The sequence below is a fragment of the Bos javanicus genome, chromosome 6 (genome assembly GCF_032452875.1).
Source record: "Bos javanicus breed banteng chromosome 6, ARS-OSU_banteng_1.0, whole genome shotgun sequence".
Classification (NCBI taxonomy): domain Eukaryota; kingdom Metazoa; phylum Chordata; class Mammalia; order Artiodactyla; family Bovidae; genus Bos; species Bos javanicus.
The window spans coordinates 68,056,032-68,070,582 of NC_083873.1; the positions used below are offsets into that span (position 1 = coordinate 68,056,032).

At 41.9% G+C, this 14,551-nt stretch overlaps 1 protein-coding gene across 5 annotated transcripts in view; it reads left to right on the forward strand.

Annotated features, from left to right (window-relative positions):
- The window catches only part of DCUN1D4 (defective in cullin neddylation 1 domain containing 4), an 82,046-nt gene that overhangs the window by 64,124 nt on the left and 3,371 nt on the right, over nt 1–14,551 (forward strand). For all 5 annotated transcript variants that reach the window (XM_061420134.1, XM_061420136.1, XM_061420135.1 and 2 more), the window contains 3 exons: nt 151–259; nt 12,178–12,282; nt 14,358–14,460. In XM_061420134.1, coding sequence (XP_061276118.1) covers nt 151–259; nt 12,178–12,282; nt 14,358–14,460 — 317 coding nt within the window. The remainder of the gene's footprint in view (nt 1–150; nt 260–12,177; nt 12,283–14,357; nt 14,461–14,551) is intronic.

Genomic DNA, 14,551 nt, shown 5'->3' on the forward strand with positions numbered 1-14,551 from the left:
CGACATTTCTTGAAAAGCATAGGAAAAAAAGCTCATTGTGGACGTGTTCCAACTCCAGAGTTTTTATTGTCTTTTGGGATTGTGTTTTATATTACTGCCCCACGTCAGAAAAAACTCAGGTTATAATTTGCCTTTATTCTGTTTTTCTAGATGTGATACAACAGAAAAACTCAGAAATACTTTGGATTACTTAAGATCATTATTAAATGATTCTACAAACTTTAAACTTATTTACAGATATGCATTTGACTTTGCACGGGTGAGTCCTCTGGATCCTATCCAAATGTTTCTCTCTCTCTCCCCCCTCCCCGCTTTCACTGCCTTTTGAGGTTTGTTTTACATGCTACAGCAAGGAAGTTGAGTAAGCTACTCCCAGGATGCTAGTTAGAATTTCTCTTCTACACATAGACTTTCCACCCGAGCTGAGTCTGGGCAAGAATGTAGTATGTCAGCACAAAGCTCTAGTGACAGGCCTTTAATAGCTCATGTGATTGGCTTAGAAGTAATTGTAAAGGGGTACGTCATAGACATTGTTCTAAACAGCTCTTAGGTAAGCTTGGAAAAGCTTTTCCTTCTCACGAAACAGTAAACCTTCACCCATTGAGTTTCCTGGAATAAGGTAGTCAGGTCGAGGCCAGTTTCACTTGGGGTGCTGGATCATACCTGGAAATCATTTGAATTGCAAATGTAAGCTAATTTCAATGGGCAGGATTCAAATGTAGTTTCTAGTCATCATTTTGAAAAATGATCATCTTGTTTGTCACACAGTGAACCAGGCCAAGTTTGTGATGGTGGTTCTACCAGAGTGAAATAAAGCTGTATTTTTCAGCCTGGTCACCACAGGTAGTGAGTAAATCCTGAGGCACCACTTGGCATTGTGTTCATTCACTGTCCACGGCCCGTACATAATGATTATGCTCTATTGCAGGATGGTAGTTTTCTGTTCTGTTTGTGTGTTTGGTGGGTTCCGGCGATTAGGCTTTCTTGACTGGTAATTTTTTTTAATTTCTTTTTTTTAAGCAGAGAACTCAGTAACAGTTTTTTTTTTTTTTTGTAAGCAAAAGATCCACCATGTGGATCTTTTCACTTTTTCTTCACTTTGGCTCTGTTAGTTTAGCCAAAAATTTATTTGCTGTTGAGATCTGGTGCACCTACAGCACAGCAGTAAGTTCAGTGTGGTGTCCTCACGTGTGAAATTTTTGCAGCCTCAAATAAAATTAGGACATGCATGAAAATATATAGATGTTAGAAGTGATACTGTCAAACTCAGATGCAGTGTTTCACTCAATGGCATTTATATAATTGTATCTAGAAGTTGTTGGTCAGATGCTTTTAGAGTAGATGCATAGTTTCCAGGATTAAATGTTTTCCTTCTCAAGATTTTTTTCTTCCCTGAGTCAGCAGTGTCCTATCATATGGCTGAAGTTTTGTTTAGAAGCATCTTGCCTTTTCACCAGAACAACTGTATTTTCTAACTTCCTTGTTTGGGAGTGAAATTTCCCCACATATCCACTGCTTTAGAACTGGGCTCAGTTTTCCTTCAACCTGGCTGTCTGTCCCCTTCTCAGTCTGTCACACAGGCTCCTTCCGTGGCCTCTCTCTTGAGCTTCTACTACATCCTTGGGGTTGAGGCCAGGCTCATGGCCTGCACTGCTCCCGTGGCCTCTTGTCCACCCCCTCTCCCTTCTCACCAGGCACTCATACCAGCAGGGCTTGGTCCGTCTTCCCGCAGCCTTGGGCCACTTGTCCACCTTCAGCCATGAACACCATCGCCTCCATGTGAATATAGCACTTCAGTCACCGTGTGGACATCACAGTTGCTTCCCTAGCAGCTGAGTGATGCATGGGATGGTTTCGTTCTCCTTCACCAAGGAGTCGGGTGAACTGGGGCCCCCTGGTTGCTCAGCAGTAGGTCCAGGACCTACTCAGGCTACACACTCAGGCTCTGGCTCCAGGTCCCATCTCCAGGTTCTCCCAGGCCATTGCAGTCCAGTCTCATCCAGGCTTCCCCTTCCACAAGATGTCTGTGCTCTGCTGACCATGAACTAGCTGTTTGCTGAACCTGCCGCCTGCCCCTGCCTTTTGTCATGCCAAGCGCTGTCTGAGCCTTGTCTGTATCCCTGCTGCTTGCTCCATCACCAGCTTCTGGACCAAGCCGCCTGGCTCCACCATCACATAGGATCATCACTTACATGGCCCTCATGTCCCCTCTAGCTTGGCCTGGGAGTTTAGGTCCAGGCCTGCATTTTTTCTGACAGTTTAAGGGACTGCGTGTTTTCTTTCTTCCTATCTCTGGTAGCAGCCTGCAAAAATCTTTGCCTTTTAAGGAGAGTATCAATAAATATCAGTGAATTAAGCCCCATTATGTAAAGCCCCGTTATGTAATGCTGAATAACAGCCACATCATTACCAAATAGATTCAGTTCAGCTAAAATATGCCCTAAGATGAATTTGTTACTGAATTTGTTTTATTTAGCTGTATCCCACAAGTTTTGAGGTGTTAAATATTCATTTGCATTCAGTTCAAAATATTTTCCTGTTTCCCTTGTGATTGTTTTAGACCCATTGATTATGTAGAAGTGTGTTGTGTTATTTGCCAACTACTAGGATTTTTCCACATAATCTATCATTAATTCTGCCATGGTCAGAGAACATGCTCTGTGTAGTCTCAGTCCACTAACAGGTATGGAGGTTAGATTTATGGTCTGAAATGTGACCAAATGGGTCTGCTGTGATGAATATTTTATGTGTGCCCGCAAAGAATGACTATTCTGTTGCTGTTCAGTAGAATGTTGTATAAATGTCAGTTAGGTCAAGTTGGTTGGTAGTAGTGGTCAGGTCTTCTGCATCCTAATGATTTCTGCCTACTGTTGTATTATTTGCTGAGAGACGAATATTAGACTCTCTGACTGTAATTACTTCTGTTGTTTGTGTCTTTTCTCATTTCACCGTATTTCGAGGCTTCAGACTAGATTTAGATATATGTAGTATTGTTAAGTCCTCTTGAAGAATTGACCTTTTAGCATTATGAAATGTCTCTCTTTATCTCTGATAATATTCTTTGTTCTGAAGTCTACTTTGTCTGATAGAAATATAGCCATTTCTGCTTTTAAGTAAAGTCTAGGTGATATGTCTTTTTTCATCCTTTATAAACCTGTTTGTGTCTTTATATTTAAAGTGGGTTTCTTTTAGATAGCATATGCATAGTTGGGGCTGCCAGTACATGTCCTGAGATGCTTAAACCATTTGCATTTAATGTGTTTATTGATATGGTTAAGTTCACATCTCCTGTATTGCTGTTCATTTCCCTTGTTGTCTCATCTATGTTTATTTCTTTTTTCCTCTTTTCATGACTTCTTTTGGATTTTTTTAGACTCCATTGTTATCATTCCATTCCACTATTGTCTTCTTATCTGTATCTCTGTTATTTTTTGTGATTAATCAGGCTTTACAGCACACATCTTTAAATTCTCAGTCTATCTTCCAATAATATTATACCACTTCGTGTATAATGTAAGAGCCTTTATAACAGTACACTTTCATCTTGCCCTTCCGTACTTTTGGCTGCTGTGTCACACATTTTACTTATACATGTGTTACACATCTCACAATATATTGTTTTAGCCTCTTTAGGCTGCTTAACAAAGTCCCAGAGACTCAGAAGCTTATAAATAACAGAAATTTATTTCTCACAGTTTAGGAGGCTGCAAAGTCCAAGCTCATCGTGCTGGCAGGGTAGATGTGTCTCCACTGTAACCTCACGTGGTGGAAGGGAGGAGGGAGCTCGCTACAGTCTTTGTTTTAGGGGAGTTCCTCCACAGGCATGAGGACCCCACCTCTTATTACCATCACTCGGAAGTGGGGAACACAAACATTCAGTTCATAGCATATATTGGTATCATTTTTGCTTTGAATAAGCAAAAATGTCTTTTTTTAAAAAAGCAACTTTAAAAAAATTATTTGACTGCACTGGGTGTTAGTTGCAGCATGCAGGATCTTTAGTTGCGGCATATGGGCTTTTAACTGTAGCATATGGGATCTAGTTCCCCGACCAGGGGTTGGACCTGGGCCCTGTGTTGGGGAGCACAGAGTCTTAGCCACTGGACCACCAGGGAAGTCCCAAAAATGTCTTTTATATGTACCCAGATATATACCACTTGTCTGTGCTTCCTTCTCTTTGTGTGGATCCATATTTCTATCTGGTATCATTTATCTTCTGCCTAAAAATTTCCTTCAGCATTGCTCATAGTACAGATTTTCTGGTGATGAGTTTCTAAGCTTTTATTTTGCCTTCAATTTAGAAGGTACTTATCTAGATAAAGATGTCTAGGTTGACCGTTTTTTCTCTTAGCGCTTTCATGCTGGCTCTCATTGTCTTCTGCCTTGTGGAGTTTCTGATGATAAGTCTGATGTCATTCATAATGCCTTTGAACATAGTGTCTTGTTTTGTTCTCTCTGGTTGCTTTTATTCTCTTTTCACTGATTTTTAGCAAGTTGACTATGGTGTGCCTCAACATAATTTCCTTATGTTTACTCTGATTAGGATTTGTTGAGTTTTTAGGCCTTTGAACTTAAACAGTTTGTATTAAACTGGGAAATTTCTCAGCTGTTATTTCTTCAAAGAGTTCTCCTGTTCTCCCTCTCTTCCTTGTGGGGCTACAGTTATACTTGTGTTAGATGCTTGATACTGTCACACAAGCTACTGATGCTATGTTCAGGTTTTTCTGTTTTCTCTTTTTGTTTCCCTTTGGGTAATATTTATTACTGTATCTTCTAATCCTAATCTTTTCTTCTGCTCACCCCAGCTGGTATATTTTCATTTCAGATGCTGTATTTTTCATCTCTAGAAATTCTGTTTGTGACTTTTTATATCCATTTCTCTTATCTTGATAATATTTTCTTCTACCATCTTAAACTTCTCAGATGTGTTTATGACAGGTGTTTTAACAGCATTGTGCTGTGGTTCTGTCATATCTGTCATGTCTTTATTTCTTTCTCTGGTTAAAGTTTTTATCTTCATTATGGGTCATATTTTACTGCTTCTTTGTATTCCTGATAGTTTTTTTTTTTTTTTCTGTTTTTTAATTGGATGCTGAGTATTGTGTTTTAGGTTGTTGGTTGCTTGGATTTGTTGTATTCCTTTTAATGTTGGATTAAAATTTTTTTCCTGGTGTGTATTTAAGTTACTTGGAATCATGTTGTTCCTTTGAAAGGACTGGTCCAGAGCAGCCTCAGTCTAGGGATGACATAGCCCCACCAGGAAGATAACACCCTCCTGAGGATTCCACCCAAAGCCCTGTGTATTTTGAGAATTCAGACTGTTCCCAGCCCCGTGTGAGCTCGGGAATTTCTGCAAGTTCTTCTCCAGTGTTTCTCTCCCTCGACTCAGGCGGTTTCCTCTCACATGTGCAAAGACAAGTCCTCAGCCAGCAACTGGGGAGACAGTGTGGGTCCCCAGGTCTCTCTGTGCAGTTCTACCTCGCTGGTATTTTGCCCCACAAATTATATGCCTCCTTGAAATCCACAAACTGTCTTTTCCAGTTTAGTGAGTTGGGGTTCCACTGGGCTGGGTTTGGGTTCCCCCTTCTCGCTGTAGCCTGGAAAGCACCTCCACACAGTTTGCTGGTGTCACTGGGGGGCTCATTTCTTTTTCTCAAAGACCACACAGTAGCATTTTTAAAATTTTCTGAATTACCCTTTAACCCACTCCAGTATTCTTGGGGCTTCCCTGGTGGCTCAGTTGATAAAGAATCTGCCTGTAATGCAGGAGACCCTGGTACAATCCTTGGGTTGGAAAGATCCCCTGGAGGGGAGGCTATGGCAACCCACTCCAGTATTCTTGCTTGGAGAATCCCCATGGACAAAGGAGCCTGGTGGGCTATAATCCATGGGGTCACAAAGAGTCAGACACAGCTGAGCAACTTACATTTTGGCTTCACCCTTTAATATATCTGGAAAGAAACTATAGTAAAATACCAGGAAAAGATAAAATACCCATTTTTAACATCTCTCCACCAAAATTATAGTCCTAAAGGTATGCTTGTTTTCCCCCTCACCTTAGAACCTTGTAGCCAATTAAAAATAGCACTTGATTGTAAAGTTATATTAATTTTCTCCTAAGTTTACTTTGGCTTGAGCTTACATATAGTCTTACAGATGTCAGAGAATTGCAACACTTAAGAGTTGAAAGAAACTGTGGAGGACGCTGGGTTCAGTCTTGTCACTGTGCAGATGATGAGACTGAGGGCCAGAGGGGAGGGGACAGCATGAGGGCCTGAGCTCTGTCCCTGAGCCACACCACCTTCCTGACTCAAACTGCCACTGTCCTGTGGGGTCCTGTTTCAGGAAGGGGAGGGGATAGAGACTTGGGCTGAAATGGCCAGTTCTTCTGCAAGTGGAATTTTGTCTTGAATGTTTTTATGCTTAGTGTTTTTTCCCCTAATATAAATTTTATAAACAAATGTTGTCTGGATTCCTTTAAGTAAAACAGTCATTTTTGGCTTGATTCCTTTAAAAGGACCTAGTGAGAATAAGATGGGACAAAGAGAATGAGATAAAAGACTAAATAGAGTGATATTTTTGGTTGCTCCGATGCTGGTTCTTATATATCAGTTAAATTTGCTTTTTCTGTATCCTCTGGGGCAAAGACAAGGTACTGTGCTGAAAGCCACAGATGGAGTTGCCTCTTGGGGTTCTGAGAAGGGTGAATGTTGGGCTGAGTGAGGCGCTGAGAACGACAGCATCTTAGCCTGGCTGAGAGTTGACACCATGAATTGATGACCCACTCTGGGAGGCCTTCCAGCAGCGCATCCCACAGCCTGGGTGCAGGAAGGCGAGAATGATGGGGAGGACTGAGGGAAGTTTCTAGGCTCGGTGGGGAGATGGGAGCTGAGTGGAGCTTTCTGAGTGACTGAGGCAGAGAGGCTTCTGGATGGGTAGAAGGGGGCTTTTGGGGGGTGAGAGAGAAGAAGTGCAGGGAGCAAGAGAAGGATGGGAGATTTCTTTAGGGGCGAGTCCTGGCTTTTCAGCCCTTGCAGTGAAGCTTTAAGAAGTTGTCTCGCAGGGTTTTGTGGAGGCAGAAGGTACTAGTGGGAATCCCGCCTTCTTGAGAGGTGATCCTGCGATGGTTAATCTGTTGTTAGAAATTAGTCCTCACAGCCTGTCCCGTGATGCACCCAACTTTTCCAACTGCCTGTGCTTTTATTTAGTTTTTGAGGTGTTTCAGGAAGGTGCTAGGAGGTCACATGTTAGAGCTAATGTCTAAGTCACTTCCATTTAGTGGAATGGTTGTGGATGTTACTCATAGGATTTGCTGAGGAAGATTTTGTTGGGTCTTGTGTTCAACACCCTGTTACCAGAGAACTCTGTCCAACTTTAACCTGAGATCTGCTGTGACCATTTGATTCATTTCCTCTTCTAACTTGAGTCAGTTCTTATTTCTTAACCAGTGTGTTTGTCTGGTTTCCCTCTCCACACAACCCACAACACACCAGACATAGACGGGCACACACTCTTCACTACTTGTTATACTTTTATTGTAAATTATGAGGAAAACAGAAGGCAGGCATGGGTGAGGACAGAAGTAGAAGAATATATGGTCATTTAATCCCAGGTTCGTTCCTGTGAACATCTTGTTGGCTTTACCGTTAAGGTTACCCTTTGGTTATTGCTGAATTTGCTCAGCAGTTGTTTGTAAAGTGAATTGAACTCTGAAGAGCTGAGAAGGCGGCAGATGGGTACACGATGAAATGCTCAGGTTTGGAATCAGACTCCTGGTGCAGACCCAGCTCTTATCGACAGTCATTTAACTCTTGGGCCTCAGTTTCCTTATTTATAAATTGGGGATTATAATAATGCCTCACGTAATAGGCATATAATAATAGCCTCTTGCATTACTTGAGTATTGAGTATAAGGCACTTAAAACAGTTGCTGGTTCAGTTCTCAATAAAAGTTAGCCATAAAATTAGAAATAGTGGTTGAATTTTTCTTCATTGACATTACTCAGGTGCTTGTAACCCCGTAGTGGCTCAGACAGTAAAGAATCTGCCTGCAAACACAGGAGACATGGGTTCAATCTTTGGGTTGGGAAGATCCCCTGGAGAAAGAAATGGCAACCCATTCCAGTATTCTTGCCTGGAGAATCCCATGGACAGAGGACCCTGGCAGACTACAGTCCATGGGATCACAAAGAGTTGGACACATCTAAGCCCACTAACACACACAAACCTCAGGTTTCAAATAATATCTTATCTTCCAAGAGTACAGTAATAGAATCTATACCAAATAAAATGACTGGGGAAAAGCTGTGCCAGTTGAAAGATCTTTTTTGTTTTTCTTTATGTTTTAAAGGAAGTATCACTAGTTGAGCTTAATTAAGTAATTGCCTTGCAAACATTATTATTTGAGAACTAGGCTGGGTAAATTCTCTAAGCATCTTGTTTTAGTTTCACTTTTCCCAGTGAGAGGGCACTCATGAGTTTTAAGACCTTTTTGCTTGTTTCTAATGTGTAATTAAAAAAAAAAAAAAGGACTCCCATTCAGAAAACTGATTTGCTGTTTTCAGCTTTGTAAACAACCACATTGATTCAAGTTCTTTAGCACTCTGTTTTTGCCTTATGTTTGTTGAACTGTGATAAGGAAGACTGCATTGTCTCTTTATATTTTGTAATCCCCATGGTTTCAAATAAAAATTCTGTGACCTGTATTACAGGTCTTCAGTGACAGTCTTTGGATTTCACGTAAATTGTTACCAGTTTCTTGGTTGTCACCATTCAACATGTTTGTGATCATGGGCACTTATATATTGTTTCTTATGTATTCTAGCCTCTCCCGAAATCTTATGGATGTCTTTTTTAATGTTAAAGATTTTTTTCTTTATAATTTTAGTAATTCAGCATTCCCCTTTTTCAAGTACTATTAAAACTTTGGGAAAATTGGAAATTGGTCATCTGACAGAGGTCTGTGACATAGCATGTCTGAATACCTAGATGTTTGGAGAATCATTTTTGTAATATTTATATTTACATATTTACAGTTGATTAATTATTTTGTTTTAGTTTGTGTCACCTGTGCCATTTAAGGAAAAAAAAAAGCTTAACTATCACATCTTACAGGAAGACCTGTATTTGAACAGTCTTACATAAACAAAAGCACTATTTGTTTTCAAAGTTGAATGTCAAATCAGAACTTGATAAAACTTCATTATTCACTCCATTAGTGGTTAATAGTCTTTAGCTTGAGGAGTGCGTTCTCGTAAACGAAACATAGCTTTTTAGAATATTCAGAGTAGGATCCTTTGGTTTTACAGCTGCAAATAACATCTGTAACTGCTTTTAAAAATATGTGTTTAAGGAAGACCACAAAGCAGAATCTAGTTGTGTATTGTAGGGGGTTAATAGGTCTTTGGTGTGTGTGTGTGGAGCCTGCTTGGTTCTTATTAGTATTTGATGGATACAATGAAAGTTGTTTGTTTTGTTGTCTTAGAAAAATGAAAGCCGTGAAATCCATACCTGCACATTGTGGGTCGAGAGGTGGACAGGGAGAGCAGTTCTTCTGCTTTCCCCTTAGCCTTGAGGGGCCTTTGGGGGTGCTGGTTGACTCTGGACAGTCTGTCTCAAGGTACTCGCTGCTTAGATTCTGACCTTGAGATGCTGAAGTCTGCCTCTCTCACCCTGATGCTCCACGAGCAGAGTCACAGGGTCAGTGTTGACAGCGAACTATTTGAATTTCCTTCGAAGGGCTTCTAGATGTTTTTAGCTGTATTCCTTGGATTTGTTAAGGTGATTCAAAAAACAACAACAACAACACTCAGTGTTGATGGCCGCTTCATAGCATCCTGGGAGATTCAGTTCACTTAGTTGGGAACACCTTTGAGAATGCCATTAGGATCACTGTCAGAGAACCCCCGGGCGTGTCTCCATTTTGCTGTTTCGTAGATGTTTGCTCTGGGATCTCTCAGTTGTGCTGTCCCCAGGAATCCGCAGTGTTTGCAGTCATGGTCATTTGCACGTAGCCTCACATCCCCCCACAGGCAACATTGGTGATCAGCGAGATGCCACTGTTCAGATCGCGAGTGCCTCCATAATATCTCTCTCTTGTTTGCTAGGCAGAAGATGGTGTTAGTGATTGCGAGCTGCTGGCTGGCACCCTGGCAGAGCAGGAGTGAGTGAGTGCTGTTCAGCTTTCCGGCCCTGTGAGTCTGATGCCTTCCCTCCATGTTTTGGCATCGCTGCCAAACACATGCATTGAAATCCTTCATGATCACCAGTTTGTCAGATGGTTGCACTGTTTCCAAGAGTCTGTCCAGGTCCTCTGTATCTTCTTTTCTGTCACCTTAGTGTATGTCCATTGTGATGGGGACGTGGATGGTGTTGGAAGAAGGCACAGTGTGTATCAGGGCCAGACTGGCGACTTTAGGTCTAGTGAACGACTACAGGCTCCTCAGAGGGAGAGCATTTCCAGAGCGTCCATGCCCTCAGCCCAGCGCTGCCTGAGCTGTTGTTCAACTGGGGCCCGGTCCTGTGGTGCCGCGTGCGTTTTCAGCAGGTCCCTGGTTTTCTTCCATGGGACTGTGGAGGGTGCTCCATAGTGGGGTATGCTGCTGCTGCTGCACCCACGTGACAGGACAAGAGGAAGTCTTCTGTTTCCTTGCACAGTGCATTGCAGAAGCATGAGCCATGCAGTGCAACACCCCACAAGGCTCGGGGGCAGAAGGGGGGCCCCCACGAGGGTGCCCTTCCCACTGTCGTCCTCTCCTCGGAATGAGCCCTGCACCCTTGAGCAGGGTGATGTACGTGGCCAGGGGAGGGCAGGACAGGCTGTAGAGGGCAGGCCCCTGCTTGCCCTGAACTATGGAGCCCTCCTCAGACTTAAGCTGTGTGGCCAGGACAGGGCCGGGTGACTGAGAGCCATCTGACCCGGCCTGTGGTTGCATGGCCGTCATGCCGCACAACTGGGGCCGAAAGGCAGACCCGTCGCACATCTCCATTGTTGGCTGTTGAGTGAGGTGCTTACGTTTGCTGTATTGTTTAGGTCCTTTACTTTAAAATCAGTGTCAGGGCCAGAAATTCTCCTTGTACTCAAGAGCACTTCACTGTTAGAAAATTTGAGGTAACAGCTTTATCAGGAGGTGTGTAGTGGCTGCACATGTGGCCAGCACGGGGTCATGCATCCTCCCTTAATCTGGTGAACATTTAGATTCCACTCCACATGAAACAGCCAGGCACTTTCTCCCTTTGTAGAAAGATACTTTTGCAAAGTTTCTTTGAAACTAAGATACCATGACGAGGCTAGCTAGCATTTGATGTCTAAGGTTACCACTCAAGGTCCCAGGTCCTCTGTCCTTTTACATAGAAACTGCCCACTTTTTAGTTCCCAAATGGAATCTTGTAAGAAAGATCAGTGAGAAATTAACATTCTTAATTGTAAATATAAGTAGAAGGAGCTTAATCTGCCCATAATCTGCCCAGGCTTATGTAAATGTCTTTTCTGGATTCCTCATGCAATGTCATCTTTCACCTGGCTGTTAGTTAGGGGTGTTGTGCTAGGAGATGTCGCGTGCAGCAAATCTAAGGTAAGAAGCACTGTGGCAGGTAGACAGGTGGACATACTGCTTTCCCCGAAGGTGGGGGATGGAAGGTTCTCCAGAGCCCCGATGTTCATTAGGAGCTCCACTGAACTCCATCATTTTTAGGTGCAAAAAAAGCATTTACCAGTGAAATAAAATTGGTGGAAGAAAGATTTTTTTTCAAGAAAACCTGATTCCTAAGCATGAAATTTGAAACCTTTAAACTCTATTTAGTTAAGTTATAGGTTTTGGGGATCAGTAATTATGATGTCGGTAATAATCATAAATGTCAAACAGCTAGTGATTGAGTTATGGATTTTTATTTATCCCAAGAAATAATCACAGATAACAATCATATCCCATGAAATAATCATAGATTAGGGTGATCATTCAGTTGATATGACTCTTTCTCACAGTAAAACTCTATAGTACAAAACTGTTTAACCCTTCCATTATGTCTGACCACCTCCCCTCCCCCTACCTTAGTCTTGACTCAGGATTTTTATGGTGTATGATACAGGAACTGTTTACTAATTCCTCACTGAAGTGAAATAGGAATTTGGATTGTTTGGGGGCACCTGGCTCATCCTTGTTTTTGTTTGTTAAACAGGAAAAGGACCAGCGAAGCCTAGACATAAACACTGCCAAGTGCATGTTGGGACTGTTACTAGGAAAAATCTGGCCCCTTTTTCCAGTTTTTCACCAATTCTTAGAGGTACTAAATTGTTATTTTATGGAATGTATGTTTGCTTGCTTAGAACTACCAAGTAAACTTTACTCGATCCTCTTCTGTACTTTTCTGTTTGTCATACTTCTCTGCCTGTAGGAACTGTGGCGACGTACTGGCTGCCCCTGAGCACGTTCCCGAGTCCCGAGCATCCCCGTGTGTGCACATGGCCCCGGCCCCCTACAAATGCTCCAGACACCGCAGCTCTGGCCTTTCCTCTCTTGTCCCCCTTTTGTTTGTGTTTAGATTTCCTGCTTTTTATAACAAGAGTAAAACAAGATTTACCTTATTTTGTGGCTTTAGATGAAGTTCCACTTTTATGAAGTGAAGGTTGGAGAACAGCCATCCACTCTCTCACTAAATTCAGTCTGTGTAACATGTCCTTACCTACTCTTATCTCCAAGAAACTTCAGTCTCAGTGGCCAGTTCCTTCATTTGGTATCTCCTGCAGTTTAAATTTTCTTCACGTTTGTGTTTGAAATAATCCAGCACTTTCCTCCATTGTTATCATTTGTTTGCTCTAAGTATTAATGAGAGAAATTCTGAGCTGCTGGTTATTAGGAACTGGCTCTGATGCCAATGTAATACTGTTAAGACTTGGAAGAACCTGAGGTGAAAGTCTGAGTTACTTGGGTTGTCATATATAGCCTCCTTCTTGCGCTCCAGTCCCCAAACCCCTTTAAAAATTGCTTTTTCCTTGAAAGGATAAGGGTGTTGGATCTTGGAGAAATTCCTGGACTTTACACTGACTCCAGCCTCACTCTTGAAATAATCTTCCTTACAACTTGTTGGTGTAATGGTCCAGAAAAACTTCTGACAGGCTTCTTTGAGAACTGTTATTAAAATTTGCTTTTAACATTACTAACTGGGATTCCTGAAGAAAGGTATGAAAACAAGTTTTTAATATAAGAAGCACTTGTTTACATGACAGCCCGTATTTACCAGTGATCTCTTCCAGTTTCTCTGACAACCCTCAGAAATGTTAGCTTTATTTGGAAAGTGAGTAGCAATGGGCTCCTGATCTCAGGATCCTGGGAAGAATTTAAGGCTGGGTGTGAAGGTCCTTCTGTAGCTGAAAGACTACAGCAGATTTGACTTCACACAGTTCCAGGAGCACCATCAACTGTTTCAGTGACTGGGTTTTGCTTTTAGTTGCTTAGAAAGTTTATAGTCTGTGCTTTGTTCTCTCTCTCACACCAGTTTGCATTTTTCTTTTAAAAGGACCCAGTAATCCTTTCATTTGAGCTTTTCTTGTGTTTACATCCTCCAAACCATTGGCTCAACTCTCTTTGCTTTTTATGTACTTGCTTTGTTTTCCAGTGTTCCCAATTTTAGTGGCAAAGATTTAAGAATTATCAGACTGGGTTTTATTTTTAGATTTTTATACAGGGATATTGTATTTTGAAATATGCATGTAGCCTTTTTCCTGTCTGGGAGGAAGAGAAAAACTATTTCATGGCTGTTCTTAGTCCTTTTATGATCAGACTCAAGTTTTTAATTATCAGAACAGTAACTCTTCAGTGACTGGACCACCTAGTCCTGAGAGTGCTTGCAGCACTTAGCAAGGTCTCATTGAGTAAACCCACGGTGGCATGTGCCGTTAGCTGACAGCTTGACAGGAAGCATGATGTTCATGTCAGGGCCTGTTAATGGGAGCAACTCTTTATTTAGCACTTACTGTGTGCCACACACTCAATAAAGTGCTTTTTATAAATTATAGAAATTATCTGCCTTAATCCTTACCACATCTCTGTGAAATGGATATTATCCCTCTTTTACATAAAAGGGCTTTTGCCATCTAGAAATTTCACTCCTAGGGATGTAACGTTGTGTTTCTTCGATGCATTTGTTGTTTTATGTTGAGCCCCCATAATATTTTTGTAATGAAAATTGTCATCCACAGTTCCCCTCTCGCTATCTCTCACCCTTCTCCTAGAATGGTGCCTAACACACCTCAAATGGAAAGTGATAACCTTCATGAGCTTTTATCAAGTTGATTGTCACAGCAGTTGAAACTGTCTGATTTGTTGTGTCAGTAATTCATATTATTTTTCCTCCACCAGCAATCAAAATATAAAGTTATTAATAAAGACCAATGGTGCAATGTGCTAGAGTTTAGCAGAACAATTAACCTTGACCTCAGCAACTACGATGAAGATGGAGCATGTAAGTACTGGGCGGGTGTCGTTTTCCCCCTGCCCCCCGCACGTTTGCTCCTCAGCCTCTGAGAAGTCTCATAGCTGTGTTGTTCCCTGCC